Source organism: Danio rerio, chromosome 4, assembly GCF_049306965.1.
Source record: "Danio rerio strain Tuebingen ecotype United States chromosome 4, GRCz12tu, whole genome shotgun sequence".
In the NCBI taxonomy this organism is placed as follows: domain Eukaryota; kingdom Metazoa; phylum Chordata; class Actinopteri; order Cypriniformes; family Danionidae; genus Danio; species Danio rerio.
In genome coordinates this window covers 15,588,211-15,602,500 of record NC_133179.1, presented here as the reverse complement: position 1 = coordinate 15,602,500, position 14,290 = coordinate 15,588,211, and the positions used below count along the sequence as shown (strand labels likewise).

General features: G+C 36.6%; 2 protein-coding genes across 2 annotated transcripts in view; both read right to left on the bottom strand.

Moving 5' to 3' along the window:
• Positions 1 to 8,305, bottom strand: part of ube2h (ubiquitin-conjugating enzyme E2H (UBC8 homolog, yeast)) — a 48,693-nt gene extending 40,388 nt beyond the window's left edge. The window contains 1 exon segment of the mRNA NM_201489.1: positions 8,134 to 8,305. Within this exon segment, the coding sequence (NP_958897.1) occupies positions 8,134 to 8,186 (53 nt within the window). The 5' untranslated portion in view covers positions 8,187 to 8,305.
• Positions 8,306 to 8,754: 449 nt separating this feature from the next.
• On the bottom strand, positions 8,755 to 13,363 carry zc3hc1 (zinc finger, C3HC-type containing 1). The gene is made up of 10 exons (NM_001077378.2): positions 13,194 to 13,363; positions 12,129 to 12,231; positions 11,741 to 11,891; positions 11,578 to 11,661; positions 11,377 to 11,504; positions 11,151 to 11,299; positions 10,803 to 11,055; positions 10,187 to 10,378; positions 9,567 to 9,779; positions 8,755 to 9,479 (listed from the first exon to the last, which is right to left on the bottom strand). The coding sequence occupies exons 1-10, from the start codon at positions 13,325 to 13,327 to the stop codon at positions 9,408 to 9,410; spliced, it is 1,479 nt and encodes a 492-aa protein (NP_001070846.2). The 5' UTR covers positions 13,328 to 13,363; the 3' UTR covers positions 8,755 to 9,407.
• Between the last annotated feature and the right edge of the window lie 927 nt (positions 13,364 to 14,290).

Genomic DNA, 14,290 nt, shown 5'->3' with positions numbered 1-14,290 from the left:
TCACATGTTTATATCAGATTTATATCTTTTAAATGCAAATTTTGTCACTATTTTGGAGCACATTAGCTTATGTATATTTATCTTAAAAACTAACTAAACTGATACTAACATCTAAAAAACGTTTTTTTTTTAATGGGTAGTTTATTATTGTCTAAACAAATGTTGCCTGCCTTACAATTGCAAATGTAATAGTATAAGCCAGTGGTTCTCAAACTGTGGTATACATACCACTAGTGGTACGCGGGCTTTCATCTAGTGGTATGCGGAGAAATGTTGGATAATGAAAGAAAAAAATTATAATAACACACTTTTAACCCTTCAATGCGAACGATTACACTGATGTTATCAGCACCGGCTGTTTTCTAAAGCATATGATCACACCAGTGTGCTTAGAATATTTACTTTAGCTCATAGCGTCATCACATGCTAAAAATCAACCCGCTTTGGCGCAAATCCAGAGAAAGAGGCGTATGGCACTTGTGGAGCAGATACTAGAAAAGTGCTTTTGCAGACCAGTGCGGTTGTGTTGGCATTTCAGTTACTGTTAAAGCTTAGGAATCTCCCCATGCTGCATCATTGGTGAAATAATAATCACAAATGTGTTTAATGTGTGTTCGTGGTTGAGTAAAATATTGTGCGTTTTCGATATATATAGTTTTTTTGTTTTGTAAAGCAGCATGTGTAAATGCAACATATTTTAAAATGTATCAAAAATGGTTTATATACAAGTATGATGACATATAGCCTATATTTATTTATAAGGTCTAAGCAACATTTCTGGTTTTAATGAATAGGTTACTATTTGTAAACACTTTACATTTAAGTACAGCAGTTTTCTTTTTACATTGAGAACAGTAGCCTACCATTTTTAATTAACTTTTAAAGGTGGCTGACAATAATATTATATTCTTAATATTAGGAATTAATCTGCCTCGTCATTATGGTGGTCCTTGGAGAGACCTTATTTTTTCTAAGGTGGTACTTGATAAAAAATGTTTGAGATCCACTGCTATAAGCAAACCCTTCATAATAGATTTCAAATACAGCTAATATTAATAATAAATACTTTGCCTATTTAAAGGGTTAGTTCACCCACAAATTAATCCTGTGATTATTTTCTTGTACTTATACCATTGACATCTACAGTATTGAGGAAATAATAGCTAACAGTTTCTATTAAGATTTTATATATATATATATATATATATATATATATATATATATATATATATATATATATATATATATATATATATATATATATATATATATATATATATATATATATATGTTTATCTTTTTTGGGGGTTTAAAAGAAAAAAGAAAGCCATAAGAATTTGGAATTGCTTGAGTGGGAGTAAATGATGAGTAAACAATCCCTTTAATATGATTAATATGATTAACACTTTAATCTAAACTCTCCTAAAAGCTGAAATGAAAGGCCTACACTGCCTCGATGAATCCACAACAAGTTAATCAGATTAGAGGTGTGTCAGACTCATTGAAAATTCGAGATGATTTCATTATGACAAAGCGTTACACTCGCTAGTTAAACTGACCTTGCCAACTGCTGACGCATTTCAAAGACAAAGAAATCAGTACGACACAGAAACTTCAGTTACAGTTGCTCGAACTAATTAGATCAAGACGTGGTTTGGCAATGTGAGAAAGCACAAGAGTTCAAGCCGCGCTGATTAAATCAGGAGTTCCAGATAAACAAATTCAAAAGACCTATATCTCTCAATGAACCGGCGATAGGCTAAGTGGGAAGTGCAACAGATGTTACACAACATATTGACATTACGCTATTCCACGTTGACCCGTCAAAGCTAACAGGCAGCTCTGACCTGTTCGAGCACGTTTCAGAAGTATCTGCTGATGTCAAAGACGGGTCATCATCTCTCTCGCTCGAGCTTAGGAAGTGCTTAAGGCAAGCTCCGCACAGCGAGGTCATTCTGACATTCATTTCGTGAATTCCCAGTTGAGCTTGCTCCAGATCCGCAGCTCTCTGATGCCTGCAGCAAATTAGCGAGCGTGGATTGCTGCGTCCGATCATAACAGCAACTTTCTCTCTAAACAGTTGACCTTCATAAGGTGGTTTACGCATTTCAGGATATTGCAGAAAACTTACAGAACTCCAAGCAACAGGAGGCACTTTGAAAACCTGTTCCCAGTTGTTACACACCTGTTGGCTCACCCTTAGGGGAATTTTGTGTATTTTGGGGGAGGGTGGGCTTCTTTTGCATGTGTTTTGCAATGACATAAATGTGACAGTACTCCTACCATACTGTTTTATAGTTCTCCTAGATCCTGCGCATATGCCCTGACATGACTGAGCTCAATCAAAAATCATTTCTAAAGACAAACATCACCAAACTTCCTAACAGTTAGACCCGCCTCAAAGTGACTGGTTAAGCCAATAATGTGTTAAAATCCCTTAAAAGAAAAGCAATGTTTGGATAGCACACAAACCACAGTTTACAGGAAATCATTTAGGCTGGACAGTCTGAGCAATTACTGTGGTCATGTTGTTTTTTAAGTATGGGTGAATAGTCCGTGGGATCTAGCTGACCAAAATAAAACAGGAAGGTAAATTACATCATTGCAGTGTTTTTCCTCTATGGACACAGTCCAACTGTCAATGAGTTCATCAAGAAACTTTCTGGTCATGTTTGCCACCTGCTTAGAGGGCTATAATAAAGTAGGCTCTGCCATCAGCTGTTTTCAGCAATTAAAGACATTCACCTTTAACCTCTGCACCACTAGCATCACCAAAGAGGTAAACGGCTGATAGATGGCCACACAATCAAACTTACACTTTGGGACGCAAGTGCTCGCCCACTTCTTTTTATAACTCCTATTCATATTTAATAGTGATGCACAATAATTCGGCTGCCTTATTAGTATCGATTTATACCTTCCACATTACATATGTAGACATGTAGGCCTGTAATGATAACTATTTTGTGTTGTACGATATATTGCACCAAAATTTATTGTGATAAATGACATTGTTATTTTAAGACTCTTTTATGACATTCATTATATAATGCTAAAATGTATTATAGCCCTTTTTACAATTTAATAATTAGGCATTGCAATGAAAATGTGAAATTTATATCCTAAACAAATAAATAATAATAATGTTAACAAAAACGTGCAAGGTAAAAGTAACAGACGCTGCAGTATCTGCTGCCAGATCTACTGTCAGTTGTCAGACACCCACATAAAAATATACTATAGTAATTTATAGTAAATACTATAGCGTTTTTTAACTATCCTGACACTGATACCTACAATAGAGGTAGAGAAGTTGTGCAATCAGCTAAAATGTTGCCAGAGATGTTTTTTTTAATGTATGGACGATATATATTGCATCACTAAAAAATGTCCCTGTGTTAAGTCGATATATTGATTATTGTGACAGACCTATAGATATGCCGTCTACAAAAGTTTTTTGCAGGAGGAAAAAAGAAAAGGAAAGATTTTGTTACAGTTGTTCACTGCGGCAAAAAGGTCATCAAAGTAGCAATCTGTAAATGATTTTGCACAAAGGGACTGTCAAAACAAGCGATGTTCGCATAATATGTTAACAAAAATGACAACCATTGCTGTATTATGCATGACAGGCCTGTAGGTGGCAATTTCAATTTATTAACTGAAAAATAATAATAATCTGCGCACATATGTTCCTGTTGCCCACCATTGTTGTTTTTGTCATCAAGTACTCATGCATGCCTATTGACCTTATTCTAAAATACGGAACTGCGCTAGTTTTTGCAATAAACTTCCGCTTCAACTGCCTATTGGAGAAATGACTAGGAATAATAAACAGCAGAAAACAGTCAAACAACTTGCTCCATGACTATACAAAGCACAATATAATAAGAAAATATCAGTGTGCAACAAGCAGCATAACGAGTTGTTTTTTTTTTTTTTTTTTATGATTTATTTAACATTTTTCCATTTTACAAACATATCAAACAACCCTCACATAAATAATAATAGAAAAAAATGTATAAATATAAATACAAATAACATATTGATAAAAAAAGTGAATAAATAAATTAAAATAAAAAAGAAGATAATAATAAAATGAAATAAACAATTAATGCGAGGCAGATGTCTACATTTATACAGTAATCTCAAATGTTACATTTCGAGTGATGAAAGATTACAAACTGATGTACTATTGTGATCAAAAGTTGAGGTGATCAGTCTAGATCCAGCTGGAGAGTTTTAACATATAAAGAAAGGGCATCCCAAATTTTGGCAAATGTTCTGTTAGGTCTTTGAAGGGAATATCTAATCTTCTCTAGTTTTACAAAATACAAAACATCTTTCAGCCACCGTACATGCGAGGGTGGCTGAGGGTTCTTCCAGTATAATAAAATGACACGCCTAGCAAGCAAAGTAAGAAAGGCCATGAAGTTTAAAAGGTAAGTGGGTAATGCATAATTATCCGGCATCACGCCAAACAGGCCAATAATGGGTGATGGTGTTATATCTATAGAAGTAATGGCTGAAAGAGACTGAAATACTGAGCCCCAAAATGAGGAAAGAGCTGGGCATGTCCAAAACATATGGGTTAAAGTACCTAAACCCAAATGACACCTATCACATTCTGGATCAATAGTTGGGTCGATCCGTGCGAGCCTACATTTCGACCAGTGTACTTTGTGAACCACTTTACACTGAATGAGGCAGTGACGTGCGCATATAGATGAAGAATGAACCCTGTCCAGAACTGCCTCCCATGTATCTTGATCTATTTCAATATTAAGGTCCGCAGACCAGCTGGTGCGGAGACTGTCACCTGGAAAAGACTGTAAATTTGCAAAAATACTGATTAGTTTAGAGATTAGGCCTTTACTGCTTGCTTCAAGACATAAAATATTGTCGATCTTCGATAGTTGAGGGACATTGGGAAAACCAGGGAAATGTTTACGAACATAGTCACGTACTTGTAAATATCTAAAAAAATGATTTCTCGGAATGTTATACAATGCATTCAGTTGGTCAAATGAGGCAAAAACACCTTCGATATAAAGATCTGCTACTGAGAGTATCCCTTGATTCTTCCAAGAGGCATATGCTCCATCCAATATAGATGGAGAAAACAATGGGTTTAGATGTATTGGGGCGGTTAAAGGGGTAGATTGAAAGCCAAAGTTACGTAAAAACTGAATCCAAATTTTAAGACTGTTTTTCACAATTATATTATCAGTGTATTTAAGTGGAGATAGCGTGATGGGAAAGCAGAGGAGAGCTTTTAAGTCCGAAGATCTACATGAGGCGTTCTCAATATTTAACCATGCTGGGGGACCGTCTAGATTTTTTTTATTTTTCCAATATAATAAGGATCGTATGTTCGCAGCCCAATAATAAGACAAAAAATTAGGGAGGGCCATCCCACCCAAGCCCTTAGGTTTCTGTAGAATGTCCTTTCGAATCTTCGGGGTCTTACCATTCCACAAAAATTGAGAGATAGAACTATCTAATGTAGCGAAAAAAGATTTTGGGATAAAAATTGGAATACACTGAAAAAGGTATAAGAATTTAGGGAGTACATTCATCTTTACGCAGCTGATTCTGCCTGCCATTGATAATGGGAGAAGAGACCAGCGGCGAAAATCATGTGTGAGACGACTAAGAACGAGTTGTTTTTAACGTCTAAAAATATACGTAAGTGAATGAGACTGGAAGTCTCAATCTAAAGAGATTCAAATAGCTGTGCCCGCTCATACGCGAGGAATAAGGTCAATAGGGTATATGCCGAAGCATGCTAATAGGACTTTTAACCTGGGTTAAGCCCTTCCGATGAACTGTTTGCCATTGCAAAAACGGCGCGTTTAAAGTCTGTTTTTAAAAATCAGCGATTTTCATGGGCTGAGTGATATCCGATATAAAGTGGGTCTCAGATTGTACAAGAAGCACTGCATTAAATTACATTTTCCCCCGCCATGTCTTTAAAATATGAGCATTTATATTACCCCAGTATATTCAATGGAGCTTCTGCGCTAACCTCGTTTTACACTTGAGCAACTAAATGAATGCCAGAGTCTATTTAACTGATTGTGTTTTAACTATATTACAGCATCGATGCTGTATAAGGTATCATTTAAAATGGAAAAAAAACCTAACAATAACAGGTAACCGGAAGTTTATCAGCATGGGAACAGCACTAGCTCGGCATATACCCTTTAGACTGAACATGTAATATGGGCACAAAGTCACCATTTTTGCATAAAATCAACATCATTTACAAAAACCTGTATGTATTTTTAAAAGCATATCCAGGCCTCTAATTACAACCGGAATATAACTGAATGGCCAAACACACACAAAGTTGTTCCATTTTAGGTGATTATGATGTTGTGTAAACACTTTCTACAGATTTATGGGAAATGTAGTTTTTCCACCAGATACTCAGCTGTTGAACTACATTTTTCTTTACTTGTTGAAGATCAAAAAAAAAAAGTTTAAAAACAGAAAAAATATCCTGACAATTTGAACAACAGACCTGTTCAAACTTTTTCATTTTTCAAGAAATAAACCTAAGCGAATAGCTTAAATCTAAATAACTGAGCACAAATTATACACTAGCTTTAACTAGGAAAAAATACTGTCACTCAACTCTTTAATCCCACCTACTTGCAGTTTCCGGGTAGTAACAGAGTGGCCAATCATACGGCTAGTTCCTACTGCTGGAGACATAAACATAACGAGACATTCCCAGATCCTTTCAGGACTTTACAACATCCCAAAGAGTCTTTCATGGGTTACTTTTTAATGCGCACACGTCGTAATCACACATAAACGACCCAAGCTAAACAGATGGCAAGCCCCGACAGCATGAAAACTTTCCTGATCTGTAAAGCAAACAAATCTTTGCAGGTTTCTTTTGTTCTGAAAAACTCGACATAACTGCACTTCATAAATGATCAACCCAACGTCTAAAAAGCCAACGGAACTGCGTGTTCTAGATGCTTAGATAGACAAAAACAATGACAAAACGCACTGACAGCACAGCCAAACCACACACTGCGCATGAAGGCATGTTGCACGCATAATACCAAACGGCTTGTCTTGAGCAAAAGCGGACGAAAACAACTCTACAAAACTTTTGGTGCGTGTGTCATTTATGTCAAGTAAACTAAAGGGATTCTTGTGGAGTGGTGACAGAGACAAACATCCGCACCCAGTCAATATAACAACAACATAACTTCCCTTGTTCTCGAGAGCTTTAAAATGCGAACAAAAATATGGTAAATTTCCTGTCAAAACATGTAACCCTCAAACGAGAACATTAGACCTTAACAAAAGCCAAAGCAAGATGGATCCTCCATATGAGAGAAAAACACATTGAGACAGGGTTATACAATGACGCCGAGTTTGAAGTTTGGCATTTCAGATTTGTTGTTATTTAAAGAGCGTTGCATCTAAACAAACAAACTGCACATGAATATCTCGTTGTTTTCGTGTACTATAAATAAACAAGCGATTGACGATGTTTAAATGCGTATAATTGTCCGTTTTCATGATAAAACAGCAACAAAAACAATCAACAAATAAATAAATAACTGGCTTCTGAGGTTGTGCTAGCTCGCTAGCAGGCCAAATGGAAAGTAACAATCACCATTTTGGTCAAAAACACGTCTGGATTTGTCAGAGAGCATATAAATAAATATATCCGACTGGTATCTATATAAATATGTGCTTGAATCCTGTGGATGTCAAACGTTGGCATGGATTTGAAGAGAAAGGCGATGACAAAACACTCAAAGGACACAGAGCAACATTTCCCCCTTTCAACACTGACAACGAACAAATCCCGTCGAGAAAAATCTGATTTTTTTAGCTGAGTTGTGTTATTTTCAAAATAAGCCTCAGTTATTCTTGCCTTTGTTGCTGGCCGCACTGACAACCATCAAAACACTTTTGTTGTCAAAAGCTGATCACCATCTAACAAACCATTACACTGGCTTTGACAACTGTTTTTCTGAGCAGACGGACGCGTATAATTGTTTAAAACCAGCAGGAGATGCATTTTAAGGCTGATTCGGTGAATATCTGACATATTTGACGGCCACAGCGTTACAGTAATTGTGTTGTTTATATTTTAAAGGATACAGTTTCACCACGTCGGTGTCCATTCGTCTTTTGCCCGGACTTGGAGACGACATCTTTATACACTCCTCTTTCAGATGACCGATGCTCAAATCTTCTGCGACTGATTCTCGATCCCTTGGCCTCTACCGAAACTGAGTATTTTTGAACATTGGCATACGGCAAGCTGTCGTTTGGAGAGTTATTTTTCGCCCTCCACTTTCTGTCCGCAGCGGATAGTACTGGTAGTCCTCTGCCCGCACTGCTCTCTCTCTCTCACAGCTATCTATCCCTCCGCCGATGACGTCATGTCTGCGCGACGAAAGGTGTCCCCCTCCTCCTATGCGGTGTTTTGGACGTGTCATAAACAAGGGGACGACTCAAATTTGTAGTACGTTCAAAATGGTAGTTTTTAGTTAGCTATAAAGACAACTATGGTGGTCAAACCCCCTCTGTTATGATGTATTTTAAATCAACACACTTCTTGTCTTTAAACGCTATTACAGTTTTGATGGTCAACACTGATAATGAGACACAATTTTCTTGTAACATAACAACACTGCATTTTACAAGTGTGTAAAAGCCACAGCAGTCAAATGTTAAGTTGGTGTATCCTTTTAAGACAAAAGTATGACAAGACGTACATGGTGGAAACCAGCAAAAGGATTATTTTTATTAGATTTAAGCAGATATTTGCATGCACAATGCAGGACACTAGAGAAAGAACTTGCTGCTCAAAACCAAAAAAATTGGCACTCCTTTTCTAAATGTGGCATCTATTTCAGCTGGTATATGCGTAAAAGATAGGTCATAAATTATACATAAAAGTGTTCGTCCATTCACATTTATGGAATACTTACTTTAAAATGCCAAAAAAAAGACAAGCCTGCAAACACTGGTTCCCCTTAGCTATACTATAATATGAAAAGTGTTAGTTTTTGATCCAACTACCATGTTGTCCAGTGTAATAAGGTGGTAATGGACTATTTGGCAGTCCATGAGATGTAAAGAGCTTTGGTTTGTTGTTGCTCAAAGGCCGAACAGACAGACCCAGAATTCAAAACAGTGTGGTTAAGTTACAATTTCTAGAAGAACTCTGCCAGGCTTTTCTGCTCCAAAATGAGATCTTTCAGCACAATCCAGCTCAATCCGTGTGGATTTACCGTCCCAACCAAACCCATTACTGTAAACAAGACTCACATGATCAAGAAACACTCGGATATGAAACTACTGTAAATATTACAAAGAGCAGCGTACCACTAGGTTAACATCAGCAGGCTTTCCCAGTCCAACACACACTACTGGGATGGGGATGACACCTGCCACTGTCGAAATATTGAAAATACCCTTTTTGATTTGTCATGAGGACCCTGAATGAAAAGTAAAAACAGAGTGTCACAGGAATGAAAAGTGTTTAATAATTTCAACAAAATGCAGATATGTTGAATATGGTTCACCTGTGATGGACTGGCTCCCACTGGATTGAGGCTTTGTTTCATGGATAAAAACAGGGCAAGCACTGCTTTCCAGCCTGGTTGAGGGAGCTCTGCTTCACAGCCAACAAATTCAGAGGCGTCCTGATTGTCCTCCTCTTTTTCCACACTCACCCAAGGACACCAGTCCCTGTGCTGGGCTACTGGGTCAAACATATTTCTGTGCAACAGGCCTTCCTGTAAGGAAGTTTTTAGAATTTTATAACAACATTATTATGCAAACAATAAGACTAAAAGAGTACAACTGTACATTAAATTGCATTTCAAGGTTGCACTGTGATTCTTACATGCAGTCACTTAACATGCCATCAATGTATCTTGCATGCCTTAAGACATTCTTATATAAACTACTGTTACACTAAATTGCATTTTAGTTGCTTGTTTTATGTAAAAAAAAAAAAAAAAAAAAAAAAATAAATATATATATATATATATATATATATATATATATATATATATATATATATATATATATATATATATATATATTTATTTATTTATTTTTTTTTTTTGAGGAACCAAATGACCAAGAAAAATGGTAAAACAAAAATACTTCTCATCTTTAAACAATAAATTATTCTTACAGGGCCACTGGCAGAGGAAAGACGTGGCCGTTTTGTCTTCCTCTGTGGACTAGAGGGCACATCCGTTCCCTGGCCCTCTCCCTGGCCCCTGCTGCGGGTCATGGGTCTCTTACCCCTGGACAGGGGGCTGGGATGCTCATCATGTGGGGTAGGGGAGTCCCTGCTTCTTGTGCGTAGAGGTGTACTCTCTGCCTATTTACACACATCAATGTTTGCACAACTTAAAAGGATGCGACTGATATATATTATACATTGCCAGTTACGTTCATATGACAGTTAAAGGGGTACTTGATACAAAAATTAGAGTTTGGTCATCATTTACACACCCTCAACTTGTTCCAAACCTCTTTGAGTATCTTCTTTTGTTGAACACAATAGAAGATAGTTTATAGAAAGCTGAAAACCTGTAAACACTGACCTAAATAATATTTGTTTTCCTACTTAGCAAGTCAACGGTTACAGGTTCCCAGCTTTATTCAAAATATTTTCTTTAATGTTCAACAGAATAGAGAAGATATATATAAAAAAAAGATTTGGATCCACTTGATGGTGAGTAAATGTTCATTTTTGGGTGAACTAACCCTTTGAACTTGCACTACTTGCATAAGTTCCTCACCTGCTCAGAGCGTGTGGAGTCTTGACTACGCAACTTCATGCGACATGGTGTGGGAGATTGGGATGGTGAAGTAGGTGTCCCCTTATCCCCACTCATCCCTTGAGTTGAAGTCACAGAAGTAGAAGATGCTGGAGACTGCGGTGGGTTTTCAGCCTCTAAAGCAGTATCCATTTGATAGAAGTTCCACATTCCCACTTTTCTCATGCAGTATGAACAAGTGAGGATGGGCAGATTTAAAGCATGGAGCGACGGGCTGCATGAAAACAAAGCCAAAGCGTTAAGTGAATAAAAAGTCTGCCATGTCTAAAATTATCTAATGTAACTGGTTGGTTTTTTTTTTTCTTTTACCTGGCTGCCCAACCACAAAGGGCTAAGATACATGCTGCCACCTGTACAGACAGAGGATCCGATGAAACCTTAGAAGGAGAACTGCCTTGCTTTGCTTGCTCATCTTCAATCAGCTGTAGGAGGACACTTATAATATCTTCAGTCAAGGTCTGAGGAAAAGCAAATCCAAAATTACTGATGCACAAGGGTTATTCATAGAAATCCTGTTAAAATTGAAATATCATACCATGGCTTTGAGTTGCTCGGGCTTCATAGCAGGCAGCTGCTGCTCAAGTAGGCAAGCGCTCTTATAACGCTCTAGAAAGGCAGCGAGTAATACTGTAGGCTCATTAATAGGAACCATCCAGAAGCGATCTGCAAAAAACAAACAATGTTAATTGATTTCTGATCAGCAGACACAGGAAGGCTGCCGATTCTATCAAAATACCTGGACATGGAAAATCCGGCCAGGAACAGAACTTCTCATGTTGCGTTTGAAGCTGCTGGCGCACCTCTGAAATCCGTCCTTTATCTAAAAAAGTAAAATCAAATAAATAAATGCATGCATGCATACAGAACATGGCTCTAGAATTAATATAAGCAAAACTCACATTTCTGGAAGTCTAAGGTTGCTTGGATTGATGCACAGAGGAAAGCCTGGCAACTACAACACTTTAACATGTCACAGTCTACATTGATCCAGCCGTATCGAGCACATCTCAGAGGTGAAAGCACACTCGGCTTTCCAGCCCATTTCAGACAGTGCTTCTGTTAAGGATGAATTTTGCAAAGACAAAGAATGGAACAGAAGGTCTGTGTGGCTAAGTGTATGATGCAACATGTTTAACAATAAATCAATGAGTAATCAATAGAGTCCAACAGGCAAGATTAGAATTAATCTATAACATGCATTTCATTTAATATGCAACACAGATTGGTTTTTGGTTTCTCAAATCCAGCTTCAACAACATAATATTTTCAAAGCAACCAAAAGGATATCGAGTAGGATTCCACTCTGTTGAAAAAAGCCTCTTTGTTTGCTGCTTCGCAAGGAGCTTTTCCAAGGCCATTCGGAGATGCTGTGTTTGGATCCTGCTGTGAACTGAGATATGAAAAGAATATGGACACATTAAAAAAAGAAAGAATAAATGCAGCCAAAAATGTATCTTTGCTGTTAATTTAGTAAAAGATTTAAATAGTGGATTTTATTTCTTCAGTTTGGTTCATTAGCTCATTAAGATATTTAGCTGAAACTTTGATCCTTGGTGATTCATAAAATGCCAATCACTATTACAAAATGAATAGCCATGGCTACACTTGAGGTCTGTGCAATCATTTTGACCTCATTACTACATTCAATTCAGTAACAATAAATGATCATGACAGTCTGAAATGCAAGCTTTCAATGAAAAATCTCATATCAAATATTGTGCATCTGTTTATTTTTTTTGCACAGACCAACTGTTTTGATTCACAAGACCTCAATGTATCACCACAAGCCATAAATAATAATTTGTTTTGCTTGCTATTGTTTTATTTTAAGAGTCAGCTGCTTGGATTTTATGAATCCCCATGAAACACAGTTTGTTGATGTTCTGTTAAAGAAATAAAAGTAACTTTTTAGCCCTGAATGTGAAAACCTTAGCATACATTTGGCGAGAACAAACACCTTTACATTAATACAACCAGCATGAACTAACAATACAAGCCGTTTTACTTATTTAAACAGGGACATTTGGATTAAAACCAGATGGTTTGCTGTTGTTCCGAGATTCTCTACCAGCTACAGGTTGACAGGTAAATAGATATTGTGTTTGCTTCCAATAGGACATAGGCTGATTTGTCCATTTTTCACTGTGGTATTGTCGTTTGAACAAGTCAATGTCCATTTTGGGTCATCTATTGTGTACTAAAACAGCTACCGGCATTTTCCACCAGGGTTTTCAGTAAAAACTTCTTCATGCTTTATCTTTATGCTGGATTGTTCACCGCCCCTCTCCTCCATTCTTCTCGCACTTTCACACTTTTTTTGCAACTTCCTTCTCATTACAGGTGAACTCTTACCAGTTTAACACGCTGTCTTCCGAGGCGACCCCTTCGTTGAGAAGTTCTCGCACTTTCAAGGGCGATACAAGAGGAGATTTGGTTTGTTTTTCGCCGTTTTCTGGCCGATTTGCGCGGCTGCCAAGCGCCGCCATGTTTGGTGTCTGTCTCTAAACCCTCCCGCAGCAAAAGATAAACTATCAGCATTTTTTACACAGTTCCGCCCCTCCATTGCAAAAATCCACAGTGGGAACTGTTTAATAAACTTTTTAATAATATTATTTTGTGCAAATTCACATTTATATGAAAGTGGCTGCCTAACACTGCATTGCAATCATTTAAATAAAATAGTTTCTGGAGTACATACACTAACATTTTGACATTTTCTTCCCAACTAGATGGGGAATCTTATTGATGCTCTTCTCTCATCCCAGTTATGTTAATATTTATAGACACATAAACACAAACTATATTGATCAGCTAATTGTACAGCTTGTATATTAGGAGCTAGTTTTATTTAGTCTCTGGGTATGAATTGTTTGTTGAGAAGCCCCTTTAAATTAATTATCAACATCAGATGAAAAGTTTACTCCAAATTTCAGATTTGTGAAATAGACTTTGGACATACAAAGTTGTTTGTAATATAGGAAAAACTAAATTAATATTAATTTAATATTATTTTTGACATTTACATTATTTTTTTGTAAATTAATTATAAGTAATTTACATTTTTCTGATTTAGTAAATTAAAAAATGTGGAAATTAATGCTTTTTTTCTTTCCTTTTTAAAAAATGACATTTGGTCAGAATCACAACTGTTATTCCACTAAGCCAAGGTTGTTGATATCTTAACTATTCTGAAGTTAAAACCTTGGTATTTGTGTTATTTGAAAACGAATAAATGCAGGGCACCTTCTCTGTTATTTTCTAGAAAATCAAAACTCTAAATGCCAAAGTTTTATTGTAAAATTGGAAGAATTGTAGTTTACAAAATAAAATTAAAACGACTTTTTATACAATGAGACAAACAGAAAAAAAATGGATAGTAACTTTTCAAGACTGGAATATAAACAAATATATAATAATAGAGGGACAGCATGGTGGCGCAGTGGATAGCA

Excerpts from the sequence above, each read along its gene's own strand:
- zc3hc1 (NM_001077378.2), bottom strand. The coding sequence starts at position 13,327 with ATGGCGGCGCTTGGCAGCCGCGCAAATCGGCCAGAAAACGGCGAAAAA. Across the intron at positions 11,892-12,128 it reads ACAGAGTGGAATCCTACTCG|TGTCTGAAATGGGCTGGAAA; the intron begins ATATCCTTTTGG and ends TAACAGAAGCAC. Across the intron at positions 11,662-11,740 it reads AACCTTAGACTTCCAGAAAT|ATAAAGGACGGATTTCAGAG; the intron begins GTGAGTTTTGCT and ends TTACTTTTTTAG.